Below are 25,046 nucleotides of genomic sequence, written 5' to 3'. Positions count from 1 at the left end.
TGAATAGTATCAGTTTTTGATTTTGCAGCGCACAACAAGATTCTTATTACAGTAGAATTTTCCGCGGGAGGTTTATTTTCCTCAGATGTATAATTTTCAAGTGCCTTCAGAGGTTTACCGCGTGCGTAAGAAAGTTATAAATAAACAGCTGTTATCAGGTTGGCTGGACCAGGACAATTACTTTTTATACATCTTTGACATTTGCATTATATACAGATTGCTTAATGGTTTGACGCTAAAACGTCTTTTTCAATCAGATTATTTCGGCCTTCCAATTTACCAACCCATACAGGGAAGGATAAAGTGCTACTCCAATTCATACCCTTACCATCAATCAGCCGTACAACTTTGGAATAGTCTACAAATATTATTAATGTTAAATTAATTAAGTTTAAGAAATTTTTTAAAAAATCCCCCTTTTACCAGCAAAAAGGAAAACCCCGTACAGGGTTTGCAATTTCCGAAATACCGAATAATTTTGCTAAAATTTCCAAGATTCCGTAAGAAAATACTTGCAATTCCGATATATACCGATTTCTTTTGGTATTTTTCCTTGTTATGACAAATTTGATTTTTCATATGAATTCTGAAAAAGGGGGATAAAAACTTTATAATACCGAAATTCCGTAGCAAAAATTCATGGATTTCCGATACCAAAACAATTTCAGCTTTCCGAAAATACCGAAGGAATTTTGAAAAATTTCCGAAATTCCAAAGAAAAAGTTTTCCGCAATTTAAAAATATCGTACGCCCCCACTAAAAGGGGGAGGAAACTTTGACTTGTTTATTACTAGTGACATAGCCAACTCCTGATCAGAGGGGTAGTCCGAAAGCAGCTCACTATAGATTCAATGATTCATATTCCTATTCATATTCCTACATATCATAGACACAGTTTACAGGTCTAAAAATTATATACAGATGGAAAAATATAACAATAATGAGCTCATAAGGCCAACCCTTAAAAAAGTTTCCGGTCCACCGGCCGGGTGAAAGTTTCATCTGTTATTTATTTGGTTCTTATGAAAAAAAAATGTGGCCGGGTGACGACGAAAAAAATTTCACCCGGTCTTTTTTAAGTTGAATACCAGGTGTTGCGTACCCGATCGCAATTTTTTGCCTATAAAAAGGTTAGATATGGTACATACCGAATCGCTGTTCTTTTGCCTGTGAAAATTTTAGTGACGGTAATACTGAATCGCTAAATTTTTGCCTACGAAAAGGTTGGTAGCGGGACTCAACTTAAAGTAATTGATTCTTTTTCTGCGATTTTGTAACATCCAACTAGAATCAAGAGATACTTGTTTATGTCAGGCCATATTTTAGAAAGGCAAGGCAGCGTCCGTTTGTTGCCAAAAAGGGCACTTTTTCCAGTGTTTTTCCACTAAAAAGACTCTTTTTACCAGTATTTTAGTAATTTCAAGACAGGCAGCGTCCGATAACCGGACGCTTAAAGGGCATGAAAAATGGCCTGTATGTTATAAAACAATTATCCCCTAGACTAAAATAATGTGACTATGTCAAATGTAACTGGAAGGCAAGAAGAGAAAAATAATTATAATCAATAATTAATAATTGATTAAAAAAATTTGCAAGGTACGCTAACTATAGCAGCAAGATGGGATGTTTAGAAGGTTATATTACTATTTGGAAAAATTTAAGCAAACTTTGCACATTAGTTTTTAATCATCAAGATGTTGAATTATTCGTTCAATTTCAGTATAGATTAATAAGAATTATATGATGCTTAGAGTATTACAGTCTGGTACAAAAAGGATCCCCAAATTCAAGATGACATCCAACAGCAATAAATTTCACCAACAACATGCTAAGAAAGCTGTCATCTTTGATATGGGGGGTGTCATCATACCAACTCCCGTACCTCTGGTCCAAGCTTTTGCTGTGAAGAATAATTTGAATCCAAAGCAAATGGATGATTTACTTTTCAAAGGTGGCGATGAAAGTCTTTGGGGTCAATTAGAATGTGGTTTGATCAACACTAAAGTGTTTGGTGAACTTCTCACCAAGCGTTCATCAGAGTTGTTTGGGCGTGAATGTAAAGATGAAATAATCAGTAAAATGATTAGTGATCAGAAATATTATCAACCTTACCCAGAAATGATGTCTGCAATTCAAACTTTGAAAAATCATGGAATCAAAACAGCATTGTTGACAAATAATTTTTTGTTGGAGAATGGGGAGTCTGTGTTGTTCATGAAAAATGACTTTGATGTTGTAAGTTTTCTTATTATAAAAGCATTATATAATTCATTGTTCAAAGTTCTTCTACACCTACAGTAAATGTCTCAAAGTTCAGTTAAATTTCAAGAATAACCTGGGACTATATATGTTGTATAGATTTCAAGCTCTGTTTGGAATAAAGAAATTTTGTTTTTTACCTTCCTACCGCTATAAATTAAACACACCTTGGATTGGAAGCTTATCATTAGTGAAGTCCAGTTCCTACAACGATAAATGCTAATTAACTCCTTGTTCTGTACTAGCAAAAAATTAACCTTAAGAAAAACAACCCTGTATAATCGTGTGATCTCTCCCTTTTAACAGAATACAAGTGGATAAAAAAAGCTCTTGGATTTCTTCTAGGTTGTTGAATCTGCAATTGAACAGATTAGGAAACCTAACCCAAGAATTTATGAGATAGCATTAGAAAGGCTTTCTGTTCATCCAGAGGAAGCTGTATTTCTTGATGATTTGGGTGTGAATTTAAAAGCTGCTAAAGCATTGGGTATATCTACAATCAAGGTATTATTTTACTATTAAAATGTTTCACTTTGGAACATTATGTCATTGTAATCACAAATTATTTGGAGTTGCTGTCTGTTCTTCATTATGTAGCTTTGAACTAAGCTACACAAATTATGTTTTCATGCTCACCATGTTTTATCACCATAAAGCTACAGTAGATATAGTCATTTATATTTTGTTTTGTTCACTTTTTTTTCAGGTCTCAGACACCAACTCTGCATTGAAAGAGCTAAGTGATGTAGTCAACATTTCATTTGAAAATATTGTTTCTGGTACAATTGATGTTTCCAAACAACATCAACTTCCATTGGACTCATTGCAAAATTATTTGGTAGATAAATTCTGTGATTATTTTGAGCAAATAGACTTTATCAGAGTTTTTGATTTTTCTAAAAAAGTGATGCATTGTGGGATTGTTTCGGGAGTATTACAATAGAAATCTCTTAGGAATTCCTCGAGGGAGTTCTATTGTAATACTCCCAAAACAATCCCACAATGCATTGCTTTTTTAGAAGAATCAAAAACTCCGATAAGATCTATTGCCTAGTCTTCCAATAGTAATGAAGGTTCTGGATTTCCTTCTTTATAGATCACCTAAGAGTGACGTCCCAGAAATGAGATTTTACATAATATTTTATGTTTATTCTAAATTTAGGGGTATAGAAATGTTTTCCCTAAATTCGATCTATTTCAAAATTTATTAGCTTGAATGTTGAAATAATTTTTAAAACCGATTCGTTCAAATCATTGATAGCTTTAGATACAGGTTAAGACCCTCTCCTTCTTTACTAGGAATCTGACATCGGTCTTCAAGATGATGGCTCTGGTATCATTCTTAGGAAATTCAAACATGGTCAATCAAACCCAACTTATTATCTCAAGTTTGGAGGTAAAGAAATGGTATTGAGAAAAAAGCCGGTAAGTTGAAATCTTGCTATTCCTAATCACCCTACAAAAATACTTTTTTATTATTTTGTCATCTTAAAAATATTTAGCATGAGATGAAAGTTTATAGGTCTGATATTCTTAGCTTTCTGATTTTTCGTATTTTTCAAGAAACCATGCATCTTTTTATTCTCTTTTAGCCTGGTAAATTACTTCCGTCAGCTCATGCAGTAGAAAGAGAGTACAGGTACTTTGAAATCCTGGTCACTTAATTTTCTCATCTTCTTAAGGTTTTCTGATGATTCATCAATTTTTTTTTGTGATGCAACTGATTCCCATAGTTTTTAGAGAGGTCAAGACCTCCCCTTATGTAGGAAGACTTCCCCTTAAGTGGCAACCCCCGCCTTAGGAAAATGGAAAAAAATTGCTCCCTCGTTACCAAATTTGCTGACCTGAAGCATTTTTACCAACAACCTTAACTCCTAATGTCGTTTTATACATTGCAACCAATAAAGTTTTGAATACATGATAAGCAATATTTTTTTATATTGTCTATTTGCTCAGGGGGGGGGGGGGGGTCGGTAGTAAAATCTCAGACATAATGACGTTTACTACGGTGGTGGTGTGACAAAAAATCGAAAAAAAATTTTACTACCCAGGGTAGTTAAATACTAAAATGGGTGGTATCTATGTGTTAAATGTTAAAAAATTTTACTACCTGGGTAGCTAAAACCGGTAAAATTAGCAAATTTTAGCTATTTTTGTAATTCTTTTCTGAAAAAATCTGAAAGTTTTTATAATTTGAAAAAATTTTCCGTCTGAAAGTTGTTTGCTGCAAACAAAAAATTCTCGAAAGTTTTTGTCAATATAAAAAAGACTTTAATTCTAAGGGCAAAATATTAATTTTTACACTAAGTGAAAAATGTGTCACAGAAAGAATCATTTTTAGCTTTTTTGTAAAATCAGTCCGAAAAGCAACCAAAAAATAGGTGGTCTCCATGACAAATTGTCCCAAAAACTTTTACTACCAGGGTAGTAAAATACCTCTTCCAAGAGTCTGGGTGGTGGTTTGTAAAAATTCGTAAAAATCCTTTTACTACTCATATATGTCTGAGATTTTACTACCGACCCTCCCCCTGATTTGCTCTAGTATTTATTACACCATTTATTCATCCAGTATTTATTTCCGAATTGTATTTACAAAATTTCTTCCAAATTTCTTCTTACAGGAGATCTCTAAATAAAAAGTTGACATAAAAAAACGAAGAAAGATTTTTTTTAAGGTTAAGTAGGGGGCCAAGCCTGGAGTTCCATGACATCTTTTCTACGACCTAACCATTTTTAGTCCATTCCAAAGAACAATATATTATAAGATGTTTTTGAGAGGGAGGACGTGGATTAGGCCCGGGAAAACTTTTTATGACCAAAATAGTGACGCCATAGGCAAAACTGCAAGGGAAAATAAGGGGTAGGAAAATAGCTTATTTTCAAAAGTCAAAATAAACGAAAATGATTGGTACCATCTGAAAGAGCATGAAATTCTGAGCAAAAAATGTATTACAACAACTCTCCGACCAAAACACGCAAAGAAACACGGCCGCTTGAAGTTCAGAAACATACTGACGTCAGTACGATCAAGACAAGATTTGACGTCAAAATCACTGTAGAGGTGACAGTTAGTTGATCTTAAAGCAGCTGTATTTCTTTGTGCGTTTTAGTCAGAGAGTTGTTGTAATACATTTTTTTGCTCAGAATTTCATGCTCTATCAGATGGTATCAATCATTTTCGTTTGTTTTGACTTTTGAAAATAAGCTATTTCCCCTTATTTTCCCTTGTAGTTTTGTCTATGTATGGCGTCACTATTTTGATCACAAAAAGTTTTCCCGGGCCTAATATGCGTCCTCCCTCTCAAAAATATCTTGTAGTATACTGTTCTTTGAAATGGACTAAAAATGGTTAGGTCGTAGAAAAGATGTCACGAAACTCCATGCTTGGCCCCCTACTAGTTTGGCTGTGAAAACAATTTTACAATTTTCATTTTTAAAACAGAAGTAAAGTAGATCTTTTTTTCCAGCATTAAATATACCCATGTGTGTGCTTTATTATTATATCTCTGAAATACTGTAAACAATATTTTTTGTTTTTACAGGGTAATGAAAGCATTGGGTGAAAATGGTGTACCAATGCCAAATCTCCTTGCTTTATGTGAAGATAACAGGTGAATAAAGTATTTTTTGGTAGGACCTTAGATCACCTCAGGCAGGACTAATTCCTTTGCATCCAACTTTTTTTTGTTTCTTTTGTGTGAATTTACAAAAAGATGTTGAGTAATTTTACTGATTGTGTTTTACTTTTTATTTTTGGTTTTATGGTAGGAAAATCTATTTTCAGAACCATTTTTGTATTCAGAGTTTTTTGATGTTTTATAATTTCTTGATAATGTACCTTTCTCACAGCGTTGTAGGGACACCATTTTACCTGATGGATTATGTTAGAGGACGCATCTTCAGTGATTCTGTACCCAAGGATGTTTCTCCTGAAGAATTACGAACCATCTATAACTCTTTGAATGATGTCTTGCAAAAGATACATTCTGTCGATGTTGAAAAAGCAGGACTCCAAGATTACGGCAAGCCAGGTACTTGACACGTTTGAAAAGTTTACTTAAAACATTTTTAAAATTCAGGGTAGGTGCAATCTCGTTTCTGGGGCTTTTTATGGAAATTCGATATTAATTTTATCAACATTTGGCTATTCCAGAAATAGTCAGTACCCCCCCCCCCCCTATGTTGAGGAGGTGTGACGTCCAGGGTGGTCTGGAAAATAAAAACTCTAGGATGGTTTTTCGAGTTTGAAAATCCAGGGTAGTAAAATGAGGTCAGAAATCCAGGGTGTTCCTGAACAATTGAAAAATAATCCAGGGGGTCACCTTTCCTATAAAAGACCTCCTCAACATATAGGGGTAATTTTTTTGGAATAGCCCATTGATTGGTTTAGACATTCCCTTTTGGAAGGTCATCCTGTTATCTTTATTTTTCAGCGTGCAAAGTTGTGCTGACTAAATTTTGTGCACACCCTTCGAATAGACTTTTAAGGGACTCAATAAATATCTCTCAGCTTTTTTTTTCGAAAATTTTATCCTACTTTCAGTTGGCACAGCTCTCCTTCATAGCTACTTGCATTGATTTAGATGAACTTCACTTCGATTTTTAGGCAACTATGTGAAGAGACAAATCGATCGTTGGTCAAAACAATACGAAGCCAGTAAAACTGAGGAGAGACCATTAATGAATCGGCTAATGAATTGGTTAAAAGAAAATGCACCAAGCACTGATAAAAGTTCTGTTGTCCATGGGGATTTCAGGTTGGTGTAAAGTTTCAGTATGTTTTTTTAGAGGTCAAAGCACAAGAGTTTGAATGCAGGGCTTGAAATAACGGTCAGACGTTGGAAATTTTCTGACCTAAATTGCTACTCGTCTGACTCTAATATAATTTTCAAACTAAAACAATCCTGCTCGGATAAATTGTCAAACACACTTGAAATTGTTATTTTGAGCACTAGGATGAATTGGTATAGCATTCTTGCGTATTATTTCAGATCATTTGTTTCAATGTTTTGACCTACATCAGCTCCGGAAAATATCTCTTTACACTTTGACTCTGAACAATTTGAACTGTTGAAATTTTGTCAACACTTTTGGGTATCATCATTTAGATGGATTTTACCAATTATATTTTAGAATTGATAATTGCATATTCGATGAGAACTCTTCAAAAGTGTTGGCCGTCCTTGATTGGGAATTATCAACATTGGGTGATCCGCTCTCAGATTTGGCTTATTCTTGCATCATTCATCACTTGCCACAAAATTTTCCGTTGTTTCCAGGTTTGTTAGTACCAACGTCTGTTAGGCTTTATATCACAGATGCAGTTTCGCAATGCTGGCAAATCAAAATAAATATACTGATTAATAAAGCAGGATAAAGTACAATTTCTGAAGTCAACTTTCGTTTAAAAATCATAATTGAGCTGGCAACGGCAATGCGAATTAAGAGTTTCTGTATTCTTTTGAATGAAAGTGGCATGTTGTACCAGATTTTCAAAGAAATTTCTCGTCTCTCTATAACTTATCATTTAATGGGAATAAACTTTTGCATGGGATTAAATTTTGCGGATTTCATGGATCTGGGTTTCATCCGCGAAATTAAAGCCCAATGGAAATTTTGAAAGGCCTTATCCAGCGAAATATTCCTAAACAAAACTCAAATGTTCGCTGCTGGCATCAAAGAAGCGCTAATGATACATATAACAACCAACATGCATGGTTTGACAGTAAAAGGTACAAAATCGTGAACATTTGGTCACCCAATAGTGCAATCCACAAAATTTAGTGGATGAGCTCAACCGCGAAATTTAATCCCTGCGAAAATTTATCCCACTAAAGTAGCATCATTATAGACATTTTAAGATATTATCTCAACCTAATTTTTCCAGGTCTTCAAGGAATCGATTTCAAAGCAACCGGCGTTCCAACGGAGGAAGAGATTGTCAACAAATATTGCAAAGATATGAACATCAAAGAGATCAAAGACTGGAATGCTTACATGGCATTCTCCTTCTTCAGAATCGCTGCCATTGCTCAAGGTGTTTACAAGCGATCTCTACAAGGTTAGTATATCTGAATAGCACTGAAAAATCAATTTTTTATCTGAATGGTTATAATTGGATTTTAGCGATTTTAAGCTATTTTAGTGAAAATTCGTCGGTTCTGCCCCCTTTGCTGGACTTCAATGGGTCTAATCCTTTGCATTGGAGTGTCATTGGGAACGAGCCAACCAACCTGCATTTTCTCACGTACCAGAGAAAAACTCCCAAGATAACCTAAACGTTTATTTTGTCAAAAGTATAGATTCCTTTTTCTTTATATTGATCCTCTGATACCGCGCGATAAATTGCAAAATATATCACGTCAATTTTTTTTGCTCCCCCCTGCAACGCAACAAATATATTGCAACTGCCTGAGAAAAAACATATTCGCGTAGCGTTAACTTAACTGAATTTTTTCATAAATTTATTAGGACAAGCAAGTTCGGACAAAGCCAAAGGAATTGGAGGTTTGGTGACAATGTGCGCCGACATCGGTTGTACGTTCATTGATCGGGAGGAAACGAAAAGAAGTAAAGAAAGTGGTAAGATGAACTAGTGACTTTGATTTGATGTTTTTTTATTCAATGTATTTTCATTTTTTCAAAACATTTTTTCTAATCTTGTCGCACTTGTTTTTACTACATAAGCATCAGATCTTTCAATCAAAATAAAACCTTTCTTTCAAAACATGTAGTAACTGTCATTATTAAGTGTCGAATTACAAAAAGCCAAAATTGTTGTGTTTGACTTGATTTTGTACAAAGTTGTAACATCTTATGATTGTGGTTAGATACTCTTTGTAAGTATAAGAAGCAAATGTAGTAAATGCGGATTTGCGAGTTTATTAAATCAGAATCATGAAACTGAAAGGTAGAAAAATTTATTCTGATTTTCAGTTTGAGAATTGTCTGTTATGGAAGCTTAAAGTCGTTGTAGCATAACTATTAGTGTTCAAAGTTCTTCCGTCTCAGAATAGTCTAGCAAGCTAGACGAAAAATTCCTGCTAATTCAGAAATAGTAGAAATAAAGCAAAAAGTAATGGAGGGATCATAATTACGCTTATACTACTGTATTACACGCAATCTAAACGACTCCAGTCTAGTCTCAGAAAGATTTTCGTCTCAGCGAAATATATAAAGATCTTTTTCCGTCTCAAAATTCTGCATAATCTCCCAAAATTGTTTGAAAATTATGCGCTAATTTGTTATATAAAATCCATTTTCCTTCTCATACTAAAATCTTTTTAAACACGATAACCCATATCATTTTGTTGATAGGGTCAAGCAGTGAGCAACAAATGATCTTCAGCATCGATGGGTTACGGCCACCTGTCCGAAAAATTTATGATGACCTTATTCAGTTTTTGGACACTGAAGTCTACCCACGTGAGAAAGAAATCATGGCTGAGAGACCTGAAAACGTACGATGGACTGTTCACCCATTACTCGAAGAATTAAAGGTCAACTATTTTTCTTAGTTTTGGTTGTTGATAAGTTACATTTGACCTATTGTTTGTAAACATTATTGAATTCTGCAAAAAGTATCTCAGGGGGATGAGCGAAAGAGTTATTAGTAGACCGGCCAACCGGGGGGGGGGGGCACTTAGGCAAAATTGGGTACGGGGACGTGCCGCTGCTCAGGGTCACCTTTTTAGGCTCTGAAGATATCTGACAAGGTCATAAATTTACAAATTTTGAAGATGTGTTTCTGACAGGGTCGACTTTTGGTAATTTTTGACAGTTTTAGAAAAAGTTAGAAATTACTTAGATTTTTCGTCTACTTTCAGTCATTTTGGCTACTTTCAGGGTGAAAATGGGAAAAATTTTCGATCTTTCTTTCTGACAGGGTTCCAAATTTACAAATTTTCATTGTGACAGGGTATTTTTTAAACTGCAGCGGTACGTACCTGTCGGCCATCTAGATCAGTGACCACCCCCCCCCCCGGGCCAACCGGGGACTGGCAAACACAATCTTGCAAAATATGTGTAAGGTAGATGGCGTTCCTCCTAGCATATTAGACTGCGATCAATTTAGCACAAGTTGACAGCAGTGAAAACTATTATACAGTACAAATTGTTAGTTGACTACGATACGTGATCTTGTAAACTTTCGAGTACTCAAACGTCAAAAGACGATTGCTAGTCCGACTACAATACCCTGTCATCGTAACGTGCGAGTACTCGTACTTCGAAAATCGTTATGTTAATAGTTTGAAAAAATAACAAAAAAGTTTAACTCTTACTTTAATTTCAAAAAGGTATAAAATGAGTATTTCGATGATGATGAGATGATGATCTCGACCACTCCTTTATATTTATCCCCGCTGCCAATGTAACCAATATACAGCTATTAATCTTCAGCGTGATTTATCTGGAAATTTTTTTTTCGTAGGAGAAAGCCAAATCACAAGGATTGTGGAACCTCTTCATTCCGGCCGAAACTGATCCCGAACAAAAATACGGTGCTGGTTTTACGAATGTTGAGTATGCATTGTTTTGTGAACAAATGGGGAAATGTCTCTACGCACCAGAGGTTAGCTGAACCAGAACTCGGTTTAACTCGCTGAGCATTTCTATAAATTTTTGAGGGAGTTAATTTCCTAGTCCCAAGCCAAGAAAAGTCTTTCTATTAAAGTTTTTTAGAAAGTGGTACCCTAATGTTAGCACTATTCAATAGTGATGTAGATGCGTTAAGAGTTCTTGAGTCTTGATTTACTTTTCCTTGAGCACTTGTAATGTAGTGTTTTTTTTCCTTAATTAAAAAAAACCTTCGATCAAAGATGGCGGATATAACTTTTGCACACGGTTTATAAACGTGTTACAAATTACCTTTTCATATGGTAAGGTCGAATCATAGGCCATTTCACAGTCGAAATGAATCGTGGATAATCAGGAATGGTTGCGCTCTAGTAACGACTTCTGGTTGGCTAGAGGCAAAAATCTTCAAAAAAATTCAAAACTTTGGACCAATAGTGATTACCCATTACGCTTTGCGCCTTTTGGTTTGAACCTAGCCACTAATCTATTTTTTTTTATTCGTCGAATATTCATCAAGCTCGACTGAATGTTTGTCAATATCCTGCATCAGTAAGATTCTCGCGTTTTCATTGGTCAAAAGACATCACGTGGAGGTGGGATATAAACCGTATCATGTCTCCTATCCGATTTTTCTTGTCGAATATCTGCTTAATAGCGCTCACATTATGACTCGAACTTTAACTGAACATTTTGCTTTTTTTTTTACTTGATGTTCAGGTTTTCAATTGTTCTGCTCCAGACACAGGAAATATGGAAGTCTTGATCAAATACGGTACTAAAGAACAAAAGGTAATTTCGGTTATCTCATATAACTTAATGAAGCTAATTTCTGGCTGACTGAAAATTTGCGGAAAGATTGATTGGTTGACTAATTTTCTAGCCATGCACTCACAAAAGATAAATACCTCTGGTGTAAGATTTTCAATCTAAATCACGTTGCGTATTTTTAGCCCTCCCGGTATGTATTTAGCATTTTTGTTTCATTAGTTAAGTAAAAAAATATGATTGTCTTTCATAGGAGAAATGGTTGACACCGTTATTGGATGGCAAAATACGATCTTGTTTCGGTATGACAGAACCACAGGTTAAATATTATTTTTTGTTATTTTGCATTCTTGATACTGTCTTTATTCTAATACTTTCTCGAAATACATGTTTTTTATAAGACCAAAGTATATAAGAACATAAGGCTTCGCTGGCCAAAATGTTAAGAACAAGTTGAGAACATTATAAGACTTTGTGGACTCATAAACACCCTTTTTCTTAGGAAAATGGTCAAAAATATTCACAAATTGGTCAAATTAAGAACATCCAAAGGCTTCAAAAATTTTGGACTTTCTTATAAAAACGTGTATTGGGCTCTTCCAGAAAAAATCCGTTCATGGAGGATGAATTGTCCAGGGGTATTGAAAAAATACCAAAAAATTGCAATGTCCAGGGGGTAAATTCCAATGTCCAGGGGTAATTTTTTGTGTCCACGGGGTTGTTTGATGTTTGTCCAGGGGTATAACCCGTGTCCAGGGGGTTAAAAATCAAAATGTCCAGGGGTAATTCATGAAAAAAATAATATATCCTCCACCCCCCATGAACGGATTTTTTCTGGAAGAGCCCATTATAATATATAATAGAGAGAATGGTCCATTCTAATTAGAGGAACTGACCTAAAATATATAAAGAATGATGTAATCCTTAGTAGTCACTACGCTATTAGATCAAGCATGGATTTATTGACATTGACATTCGAGCAAAAATTTATCCATCTTTAAATTCTCATAGAGCAAGAATCCATGTCCGGACAATTCCCCCTGGTGAATTCCCCCCGGAAAATTCCCACCCGTTGAATTCCCGCCTGGTGAATTTCCACCCATATATTTTCATAATGTGTTTTTAAGTTTCGAAATCGTCTACACAGATTTTTATAAGATAAATAGTAAAATCGCTTATTTCAAAAGTCTCAAAGTCATATATACGAATATCATAGTCTAATCAAAAAGCAATGTTGTGGGCAATATCTCTCAAATATGGTCCTGTTTTACGATATGGGTAATCCTCAACAATGGTCACGATACGCTAGTTGCAATCCCGATATCTACGTCGCTGAGCTTGTGGGGCATGACCAACAAGATGCTAAACGATCTCGACTCGAACCATATTTGCTTCGTCCTTTAAAAAATCGATGAACTTCCAAAGGTTGGGGTGACATAAGAAACTTGAAGCGAAAATATACGGTGCCATCCTTCAACATTGTTGTTTGTGCGTGGAAGCATGTTCCACATACTGATAGGAAATAGAGGGCGGTCACGTCGATTTCTGCGGACACGGCCAATGTAAGTATCCTCAAAATAGTTTAGCAAACCATCAAAGTCGTCTTCAAAATTTTCTTGGATGGCATCTGTCAGCTCTCCAAAGCCATCAATGACATCTGCTTCTGGGAGAAAAGTAAGTGCGCAAATCATTCTACAATGAATTGCAAACTCTTCATCATTCACATATCTTTGCTGGAATCCTAGCTCCTTTACTTTTTCCATATATTAGAAGATAGATGGTAGAAACAGCCTTTCACACCGGAATCAGGTTTAAAGTGGTTTATAGCATTAATTGCGGCTTTTTCAAAATCTACAAGAAAATCTTGTAGGTTTTCAGCGCGTAATCCTTGGATACGTACCTGCGGTATGTATCCTCTGTCTTGTTAGGAATCAAGGCATACAGACACGGGAAGATTTGGCCATCGCGTTGAGCGTGGATGGTGTAGAGCTGGAGAAATATTTCCGGGCATACCTTAAAAGTTCCGTCTATGGTATGCACCAGTGTGCAGATTCCTCTAAAAGCCGAATACCAATGTCCGATGCGAAAAATGAAAATTCTGTTTTCATCTCCAACGCCACTTACATAAACCAAAAATCTTTTGTCAACTGTTGTTACGCGAATGTTGTGTGGTAGAACAACGGGTTCGCTGGTTGGTCCGCATTTTCTCTAACTTTCCGGATGTTGCGTCGCATTGTTTCAATGCCTGGCAAGTTTGCAGCAACATTCTCACTCACGTTTCTAAGCTCCCTAGATAAAATTTGCTGTGGGTTGTCAGTCGTATTCTAAGCTCTTCGTTTTAAACTCACTTTAATTTTGGTCACTTCAGCCTCAGTACGAAAGGGAGCGTGAGTATGTTCGTTGACTTGCTCCACAAATTCATCATGCTTATCAGGCATGACATTGACTGTCCGTGCGTCGTAACACACACTCGAAAGTTCTTAAGCCGCTTGCCAACTCCTTCTTAAACGTTTAAGTATATCCATCCTTGATGATTTTCGGTCGTCCTTTTTCCGTTTCAGTGAACTCCATGATTTCTGATTTCTTTACTCTTCTTAGCTCACTCAAAACGATTGTAAAAGTTCCTTCAAATGACATTTCATTTTCATTTTCAAATGAATTTTTCAAAAAACCTGTTTTTCTTAATTGTTATATAAACTTGGACACTCAATTGATTTAGAAATAAGTCTATTGCAAAGGCCTCAAAAATAATTTTATCAAAAAATCATTCCATGTCAGTTTCGCAATCAAGCCATGGCATCTATTGATTTAATTACATAATAAAAAACTTAACCTTTACCACGCCTTCTCTTTGGGAACTTCACCCCGTGCACGCCTTGTCTTTTTGGGAAAAATGACAGTTTTACCTGCTTTCCGTCATAACTTTTGATCTACTAAACCGATTCAAAAAAATAAGCCCATTCTGGAATGCCCAACTATCCTGCTTTCCAAAAATGTTAAAAAAAGGATTTTCCTTTATCAATGGTGACACAGTAGTCTTCTGCCTTAGAGTTGAAAAAAATTCAAAACGCAATTTGTCATATTTTTCAAAATTTTAAGTTCCGGTTAAAAAAAAATTGGGGAGAACATTTGCGATACCATAATTTTCTGGCTCATTGTTTCCACCATTATAACTACAACTGCTAGCCAAAAAATCACAATCATACCTTTACTAGAAAAGGCAGAATTCATTTTTAGAAAACCTTGGTTTTCGAGAAAATTTCCACGTAAATCAGAGGCACGTAAGGCAGAGGCCCCTTGAGGTAATTTTATGGGAAATATCACTAAAAACAGCTAAAAATGACTTTCCTATCATCAACCAGCATGAAAGCAATAGAAATAACATAGTATATACACTTTGAAACTCTTTGCAGCCGTATCAGAAGCCTTAACTTGGGCTTCGGTGACGGTCGATGACGGCCGACAAGCCTCCAGTCCTCACCCTTAATGTACCGTCATACTAAAGAATAAGGAGGCAGAAACTTACCTCAAACACTGACTAAACTACATACAAGCAATACATAACATTTCCAACCAATAAAACAATATATTTTCCACTAAATAAACATAAAAAGTTAGTTACAGCAGTCAATGAGCTCATAATTTCCAAAAGAATATTTTGCCTGATTTTCCAGTTTGTTTTGACAGTTAAAATTGAAAGTAGGTGGTTTCAAACTATTGAAAATAGTTTGTTTACATTTCCTCTCCGTCATATAAGACATTTCCCGGGATTTAAAGGCGTCTTTAAGGCGGTAGGGCGGCTTTTCTTAAAACCGCACGAAAAAAGTATATTTACGGCCTCGGCTATAGCTTAAAACGTAAATTTACGGCCTCGGCGTGGTAAAGGTTAAGATAATTGAATAACTGACGCAAACGAGAATTTCTTCCTCTCTTTTCAATCTATAGCGTATTGTAAAAGCATCAAGAGTATCAATTTCAAATTCCTTTCACTCTATTTTTTAAAGCTCTCTTTGTAAATTTACATGATTTTTTAGTTCACCAGGGGGGAATTCATCGGGTTGGAATTTTCCGGGGGGCGAACTCACCAGGAGGGAATTTACTTGGGGGAATTCACCAGGGGGAATTGTCCGGGATTCCAAGAATCTGTAAATGACTGAACTGTTAATTTTCCGGTCAATTCGGAGACATTCTACATTGATAAGACTTCTATGACATTTGTTCCTTGGGCGAATGCTGGAAGTGTCTTCTTGGACCTACCCCGGTGGAGGTCCTATAAATTAACCCATGTTCGTTCGTCCGTTTGTCCGTTCGTTCGTCTGCTACCAGCTTTTCTAGATTGGCTCATTCGATTTTTCAGATTTTTTGCATAATGATGCGTATTAGCAATGCCCAAAACATGACCGAGTCGCATCAACAATCGATGATGAAATTTTAGTTTTTGTTATACATTTTCGCTAAACGCCATATTTTCTGACTGTTTTTTTATTTTCATTTTTCTCCTCGTTGCTGTCTAACTTTCATTATCAGGTAGGTCCATTCAGCATCTAGCTTGTCATTTCTTGAAAATTCATACTCATGGCGCCCGTGAACGCTTTCACCAATGCTGAAATTCGGCTTTTGAAACGGTTCGGGAAAAATAAGTGAATTTTTTATCTCAATAAACAAACACATGCTTTTCCAGGTAGCTTCGTCTGACGCTTCGAACATCGAATCGAGGATCGAGAAACATGGGGACGAATACGTCATCAATGGTCGAAAATGGTGGACCTCAGGTGAGTCAAGGTTCATCATATGTTGTTTAATAAAAATATTTTAATTTTTAGTAAGTAAAGTAAAATAGTACGTAAAATAGTCTGCGACCGCAGATCTTCCTAGATTGCACCACTTACCTTTGATCCTTGTCTTAATTGCTGAGCATCGAGCAGTGAGTCTTTTACAAAGTCTTTGGTATGACCTAGACTTCCAGTGTACTTCTGACTGAACTTTGAATCCAGTGAAGTAGACTAAAATTATAAAAAATTAACAAAACGATAAAATATATTCTAAAACCCCATCAAAGTTTATGAAACTATAATAAAATATGAAAAAATCGGTCCATAGATCATGGTCTTCTGTTTGTTTTTCGCCAAAAAAGGACAGGATCTAGTGGAATGGGTTTGCTACCACTTCAAGCAAAGTCAAAATATGGAGTCTGCCAAATTGCCGTGCCACTTATCAGTGCCATCCAGTTTATCAAAAAACTATAAGTATCCGCTGGGCTAGGTATGACCCGCCCGCAGATTGAACCGTTGCATTAGGAGCGCTTATTTGGCCATCGTTCTTTTCGAAAGAGAATAATCTTATTCATAAGTTTACTTCTTCTAAAATTAGTTAGGCCTACGTCATATCTTCCTTCGTTTCGAGCGTAAAGCTCCTACTGTTCGGGATATGCGCATTGCTCTTGTTTTGAATATTGAATTTTTCCGGATACATCGCATGCGCACTGAGGTTTTGATGAAACAAATGAGAGTTTCGAAACCTAAGCCAATCAGCTGTGTTTTAAACAATCTTTTATTTCAAATCTCTATTGATAAACTCCTTTTGTTTAAAATTTCTATGATGCTTAAATCCTATTAAAAAGTGAATTCCCGGTGGTTGTCACTGGTGACCCCCATAACAGTGCATATAGACCAAGAGTAAGGCCTAAAAGCCTGGAGCTGTCTATTGTGTAGACTAGAATTAGTTCGTAACTATCTTCATACTGCTGCCCTTTTTGTCAATAATTGTCAATAATGTAATTTTTTGGAATTGCTTTTGTAGGTGCGAACCATCCAGATTGTAAAATCTGCGTTTTCATGGGCAAGACAGACTTCACTGCTGACAGAACAAAACAACAGGTAGGTCTTTTGAATTTGAATCAAGCGACCTTTCGACTCCAAAATTATTTTTTTCATGAAGTGAAACTTCAGAGACAAAGATTTTTCTCATAAAAGAGGCCACTTACAGCTTCTGCACCGCTCTATGTCCTCGATTTGATATCTTCTTCAGATCCTTTCTTCTTCACAGTTCGTTCATTTCATTTGTCTTATGCTTCTCTTCCTTGTATGATTTTGTACTCTTTGATCTGTTAGATTGGTTCTCATTTCGTGGAGAGCCTCTCTGAAGAGAATTGAACTGGTTTGCCATACTTCATTCTCATAAAGGTTTTTTATAAGAGCATCCAAAGTGTTTGAGGCTGTTACACAGTTTGTTCTTATAAGAAAACGTTTATTATTATGAATAGCATACCGTGGCGAATCTAAAAATAGACATTGATTTTTCTGTTTGACCGAAATTTAATCCCATCACCCTTTGCGTTTATTACGCTTGCACCCAAATTACACTCAATTATAAAGAAAAAGTAATAGCTTTAACGACTTTTGAATTAAGGCGAAAAGATTTGGGATTGAATTTCGGTCAAATGAGAGAAGTAATAATCATGACGTTTGCATAACGAATCGCTATTAAATGAGTAAATTTCATTTGCAGTCGATGATTTTGGTGCCGATGGATGCACCAGGAGTGAAAGTGATTCGTCCTTTGACAGTTTTTGGTTTTGATGATGCACCTCATGGACATGCTGAAGTCGAATTCACCGATGTTCGCGTGCCAGCATCCAATATCTTGCTCGGTGAAGGACGAGGATTCGAAATTGCACAGGTGAAAGATTGTTATGTTGTTTTTTTGATTACCTTTATTGGACCCCTTCCCACTGGAAAAATTGTCCAAAATATTGTCCCTGGTGGAAAATTATCCTACAAATTTTTGTCCCCACTGAAAGTAATCAAATAAACCAATTCTCACTGCAAAATATTATGCTATTTTTCCCATCCCCACTCAATTTTGAAAACAAAAGAATTGAAATCCCCAGCGATAAAAAAAATGGCAATACCAATCTCCATCGAGTTTCAGTCTGTTATTGGTCAGCCTCGGTGACCCTTCAAATCGGTTCCGCGATTTTTTTCCCGCTGGTGAAGCTCTGGATCAAAATTTTGAAACTTTTAAAACCGATTTCCGAAATCCGATTACCGATCTCACTTTGATTTCTAAACTTTCTTCCGATCGGGTTAACTTTTGGGTACTTTTAGCGTGTGTTGTTTTTAACGATCATAATGTGGTGTTTCAAGATGGCGGCTCAAGCCGATAAAGTGTTGTTCCAAAGTATTTCCAGTGTGAATCTGTTTGTCTGTTGCAAGCTTCAATTTCTGTCATTTATTTTTCTAACTCGGCAAATCAAACACATTATTTTCATCAAAGGGATTCTTTTTCTACATCTTTTGAAGGTTTAAAGCCGTTTGCTCAAGTTTTTGTTTATGTTGAATTTTCTGTAGCTAGTTTTTGCAATAAAAACATATTATTCTTGTTTGCCTCTAGAGGGGGGATTGATGGTGTTATAATGCTATTGGAATTTGATAAAGTATACAAAAGTACAGCTACTGTCTAAATTTGATAAAGACTGGATGCAATCGTGTTTTTTTGGACTTGGACGTTGGCTTCAGACGACTCTGCCGATACACCGTACATTCCGGCGTTATCTTTTGTCTGGTATTTTCTTCATTAAATTTTCAAAAGTGCACACCGGACTACACCGGACTGTCTGGTACATTTTTCTCTCGGAGGAAACAAAGTACACCAGACACTACACCGGAACTTTTGTCCAGTGATTTATCCATATATTTGCGCACCTGACAAACTGCACCGGAATGTCCTGTGTATCGGCAAGGTTGTGGCTTCAGTCATATTATATAAGGCGTATCGCAAAAAATTGTTTGGTTCCCGTCATTTCTACTTTAAAAAGTGGGTCGTCCGGTCGGTCGATTGAAAATATTTTTCTGTTAAAGAAGCAGCTACATCTTGTTGAAAGGGAATCGGTGTGGACTTGTCCCAATTAAAAAAATTGAGAAACCGTCAACCGTGGATAAACTGGTTTTCGGTTTACTCTCCCTTAGCACGCGGCTTGCTACTTCGATTTGAAAACTTGTAAACACAGAGCGTGCAGAGGTTGACAGTGGGAATCCAGTAAAGCAGCGGAAAAGCTTTCAGACTTACTGTACCACGGCAGCAGGTAGAGTATCTACCGATTGATATGGAATAGACCTTTTTTTAAAAAGGACGTCCTGTTGAATAATTTGTACTCCAGCCATAAAAACAATGATAGAGCCATGCATAATTACTGTATCATACATATTGTAATAATTATGCATGGTTTTATCATTGTTTTTCTGCTGGACTACATAATTATTCAACAGGGTGGCCTCTTTGAAAAAAGGTCTATGAATGATGGCGACAACAGTTTTTACATATCTTTTATCGGACTTGCAGAAAGCGGACTGCGGAAAGTTATGAGAAATGGTTTCTAGATTTTTTAATGAAGTATATATACCAATACCATCAAGTTACACAACATGGCCACTATCTGGCAAATGTGTTTTTCTAGAGTGTGCGGTTTGTGACTACTGTAGCTTAAAATTGTTAATGGCGACCAGTTACGATTTCTGGTAGGAGCTGCAGAGAATTGTGACAACAAGGCTCAAAATAACAGTGGGTCGGACAAAATGTGCGATCAGGGTTGCTTTAGCTTGAAAATTATGATTTTTGGGTCGGACATGAAGCCATTTGGGTCGGACATTGTCCGATGTCCGACCGTTATTTCGAGCCCTGTGACAAGGTGTTATATATTGGAATTTGGTAAAGTATACAGACTAAAATTGTTCCTGCTTTAGAAATTTATGAAGGATAAAAATATTTCTCACAAAGTATACTGAAGATGTAATATCAGTCATTTTAAGGAAAGGAAAAGATTTGATATATAAGCAGCTTAAAAAGATCTAAATTAAAAAGACAAGAATGTTTTTGTATTTTTGAAGATTATACATTTTTTGATTTATTATTTTTTTGAAATCATTCCAATATCAGATGAAAAATACAATAAGAAAGATTGACTTTGAAACAAAAGAGAGATGGTCAATTTAAAAGAATGAGAAACACAAAACCACCAAATAACAACTCTCAACACACATATATAAATAGAAAACAAAAACTATGCCTGAAGTTCCGGAGTTGTGACCGGTTCAAAGCGACTTTACACATGTTACGGGTACCCAACACTCAGTCTCCCTCAGGCAATATCTAAAACCGACCCGCAGTTCCAAACACATAAACAAACTAAATAATGAAATAAAATTAAGAAGAGAAACAGCTAAAAGATATTTATAACTGATCCATTTCTATAGGCAAAAACTATGTTTTTCAGGAGTTTGCGGTTTGTAGCTTAATGGCAGTCAGTTACAATTTTTAGAAGAAGCTGCAGAGAGTTACGACAAAGTGTTATTGGGGTTTTATCAAGTAAACAAAAAAAGTACAGTTTCTATGTAATGAAAACTAAAAATGGTTCTGCACTAAAATTATGGCATGTATCTTTATTTTGGGTTTGACTTTTTGGCAATTTTCTTATTTATTTGTAGTATATACACTTTGGTCAGATATGGATATTGTCTACACCCAACAGAAAAAAAGATTATTATAACTGACTAAAATAAACAAAAAGTTTAATTACACTAGACTAACTAACATCCCAAACGAGCGAGGTTCCTGGACTTTTCAACCGGCAGCTAATTGCAATTGTATCGAACGCTGATCTAACATTTGCTCGCATCTCATCAAAATTATCCCTTTCACCCCTTTGACCCTCTAACCCCTTTGACCCTCTAACCCTTAACCCTCTTAACTCTTTTGGCTGACCTTCCAGCCTCGGCTGGTTTATTTTTATTCCCACTAGCTGAATAAATCCTACCGGGTCTGTGAGAAGGGGGTGTGTGGATAATTGTCCCAAAACAGCTTCAGGTGATAAAAAGAGAGACGGCAAGATAATGGAATCGGTAGTAACCCGATACGTGATGGCCTTCTTTTCATAGTCATTTATCGCTGGTGTACTTACCCTGCATTACTAAATAGTTATCTACCACTCTGATTCCAAAATTTTCTATTGTCTTTATTTTCTGTTTCGAAAAGTCTGTACAAAACTATTCTTAGCTTAAAAAGATCCGCCATGTACGTAACTCAATGTCACAGGGCTAAACACGACTGGATAAGAAAAAAGCTAAAAATCGCCCGTAGTAGGGTGAGACAGGCTAGTTTTAAACAAGCAAATGAATTAATTTTCTTGTAGGGGTGGTAGTCACTCCCAAAGTCGGGGTTTGGGACGACAAAATATGTCGTACTTTGATAGTTAGTTAGGGTTGGGGTTTGTCGTTCTTTTTGTCGCTTTTTAATAGTTATTTGTCGTTTATTTTAGATGGTTACAGTCTCTTAAGAAGACTTTGATCTGTAATGTTTTTATACCCTGCTAAGATTTTCCTTATTTTCAGGGTCGTCTTGGGCCAGGTCGTATCCACCACTGTATGCGCTTGATCGGTTATGCTGAACGCGCGCTCGATATGATGATCGAGCGGACGAGTTCGCGCGTAGCTTTTGGTGCTCCCATACTGAAACAAGGAACCATTCAATCTGATATCGCTGAATCAAGGATGGAAATTGAACAAGCAAGGTATTTATATGAATTGTTTTCTTAATTTGTAGCTATAGGGCTAGAGGCTTTAAGGTTCATATGACAACTAATCCCATTTTGAATTTTTCCGTTTTCGATACACCTTTTCGACCGTGGTCGCAATTTACTACCCTAAACTCGATCCAATCCTTTTTTTACAATTTTTTCTATTGTCTTTAGTGCGAAAAAGAAAGACTGGGACGGTTTTAGGATGGTAAAACGGACAAAAAAGGCCCGCGCGGCAATTGGCGGCTACGGTTGAACAAGTGTCTTAAGGGCATATGACTTTGAACCTTACATAATTTCCTATACTCACTAGGTAGGGGGGGATTTTGGGGTGTGTGATGATTTTACACAATTATAAATACACGAGTTGCAAAATTTTGTCAGTGCAGTCAAAACATGTGATTACTCGAAAAAGTTCACGTGATTTTTTCCCATGTTGCTTTACAACTTACAGCTGCTAACTTTATTAGTGTTAATAAATTCGAACCAATCAGAAATAAATGTCATGTGACAAGCACATAAAAATTTCTAGTAAAAGCGTGATTTGTCTTCAGACTTAAATTTTTCAACCTGTATATTGATGGAATTAATCTCGTTAACCTAACTTTTAGATAATATAGAATCAGGCTTGCTTGGCTGTTGAAATACAAGTAAGACAAGTAACTCCACTAATTTCCAATTATATAATATATTATATCGGAGTTTTTGATGAACGTCTTAGGAATTCCTCGAGGGAATCCTATTGTAATACTCCCGAAACAATCCCACAATGGATCGCTTTTTTAGAAAAATCCAAAACTCCGATATGATCTATCAGGAGACCCTCTTTGTCATTATGGTTCATTATTTTTTCAGATTATTAACGTTGAAAGCAGCCCACATGATGGATACTGTTGGTAACAAGGTACACTTGGATTACTAAGTCTTTGGATTTGGTTTCCACCATCCCTCAGTTTCGAAAACTATTTTGGTATTGAATCGGGAAAAAGCTTTTTTTATAACTTGTACTCTAAAATATTAAAAGATATCTTTCATCAGAAAAATTAAAAGAGTACATTTGAAAAGTGCAGTAGCACGAAACTCGGAGTAGTGTACTCTTTTAATTTTTGTAATGAAAGATATCTTTTAATTATTTTACTCGGCTCTGGTTTTCATTGAGCACTCTGCAACATCAATCACAAACAATACTTAACTTATACTCTAAGCAGTTTTTAAAAACCCTCAAATAAGTGCCATCAAATACACGTTTTTTATAAGAACCAACTATATAAGAACACAAGGCTTCGATGGCCGAAATACTAAGAACAAGTTAAGAACATTTTAAGGCTTTGTGGACTCCGATTAGCAAAATGGACAAAAATAATGCAAAAACGGCGAAAAGAAGAACATGTTAAGAACAATTTTAGGCTTAAATCTCAAAAAGTTAAGAACATCCGAAGGCTTCAAACATTTTATATGTTCTTATAAAAGAACTGTTCTTTGACTTCAAGTGTGGGTTTACGGCTCAACTAATAAATGGCACCTTATAACGTATTATTTCCTCTCCTCTCCAGAAAGCAGCCAAAGAGATAGCGATGATCAAAGTAGTGGCACCACGAATGGCTCAAGCAGTTATTGATCGTGCTATGCAGGTTTGTAGATATTTTTTGAAAGTTTTTTTTCTATAATTACGTTTTTTCACCTAAAGCAGCACAAATTCGTCAATCGATATTTTAATGTCAATCTTTTGCACTGTCATTGTCAAAACTTTTACAGCTTGTCTTTATTATATCCATGTAGCTGGAAAATGATCAAATACAGTTGACGCTATCTAATTTGACGTTCTATTATTCGATATGCTCCATTATTCGAGAACATTTAAACATTTAAAGTCCCTGTCAACAAGAAACTCTCATAAACGACGCTGCCTTATTCGATGAAAATCTAATTCCCCTTGAACATCGAATTAGAAAGCTTCAACTGTAGTTAAAAAAAGTAACTTCAGTTAACAAATATACCCGCGTATTTTTTTGTTCCAGTCATTTGGTGGTATGGGATTATCTGGTGATACTCCTTTGGCTGGTTTGTTCATATGGGCACGAGTGCTTCGATTGGCTGATGGACCTGATGAAGTCCATAAGAGAAGTATCGCCAGGATGGAGATTGCTCAACAGCTGAAAGGTCGTTTGTAGTTTGAGATGGGGATTTTTTATTTTGTTCTGTTCTAAATACTGCACGCATTGAAATACTTGATTTTTATAAACCTCGTTCCTTGTGTATTATCAGCTTTTTTATGCTTACTGATAGCGCTAGATAGTTCTCTGGCGTCTATCAGTAATGTAAATAAAGCCTGGAACACATGGGGACGAGGTTTGATTTTTATTTTACTTTTGTATTTCGGGAACGGGATTGAGATTACAAATTGTCTACCCTTTCAATTATCTGTCATTATCGAATATCCGTTTAATAAACCGAATGGCTAGACCTTAAAAGTTGATTTTCGAATCCATTCATCCTAACTGACATAAGTTTTTCAGATAATTTTTACTAGGAAAACTCGAATGTTGTATGGGGGATGATCACATATAAGGGTTTTAAAGTAACTAAAACTAGTTTTTATGAAATTTTCCTTTTCAAATTTTGTAAATATAATTTTCAGATAATTTTTTCTTAGATTAGATAAAAAATAATCAATGAATTTTCATATTTTTGTAAATAAATATACAATACACAGAATAAAAAAGTTTTTTTTACAGAATTTAATATTGGCCGAAATTTATTTGGGATGTATATACGGTTTTTCTTATCTAGGAAAGCTGAGCACGATGGAAAGCATTTCACATGCATTTCAAGTGTGTCACTCGATTTAAATTCATGAATCTTTTCTCTTAAATTA

The 25,046-nt window shown here is 35.8% G+C and overlaps 1 protein-coding gene across 1 annotated transcript; it reads left to right on the top strand.

Annotated features, from left to right (window-relative positions):
• Nucleotides 1-1,718: 1,718 nt before the first annotated feature.
• On the top strand, nt 1,719-24,908 carry LOC136819333 (acyl-CoA dehydrogenase family member 10-like). The gene is made up of 22 exons (XM_067075579.1): nt 1,719-2,235; nt 2,605-2,763; nt 2,966-3,097; nt 3,559-3,684; nt 3,852-3,898; nt 5,802-5,870; nt 6,109-6,290; nt 6,866-7,016; nt 7,393-7,538; nt 8,147-8,320; nt 8,731-8,841; nt 9,577-9,758; nt 10,691-10,831; nt 11,554-11,625; nt 11,855-11,920; nt 16,283-16,373; nt 17,401-17,477; nt 18,109-18,279; nt 21,987-22,165; nt 23,027-23,075; nt 23,725-23,802; nt 24,190-24,908. Exons 1-22 carry the CDS (start codon nt 1,741-1,743, stop codon nt 24,340-24,342), a joined length of 3,051 nt encoding a protein of 1,016 aa, XP_066931680.1. The 5' UTR covers nt 1,719-1,740; the 3' UTR covers nt 24,343-24,908.
• Nucleotides 24,909-25,046: the final 138 nt, after the last annotated feature.

Source organism: Clytia hemisphaerica, unplaced genomic scaffold, assembly GCF_902728285.1.
Source record: "Clytia hemisphaerica strain Z4C2 unplaced genomic scaffold, Clytia hemisphaerica genome assembly, whole genome shotgun sequence".
Lineage (NCBI taxonomy): Eukaryota > Metazoa > Cnidaria > Hydrozoa > Leptothecata > Clytiidae > Clytia > Clytia hemisphaerica.
Note: the sequence above shows the minus strand (reverse complement) of the source record. Positions and strands in the feature narration are given on the sequence as shown.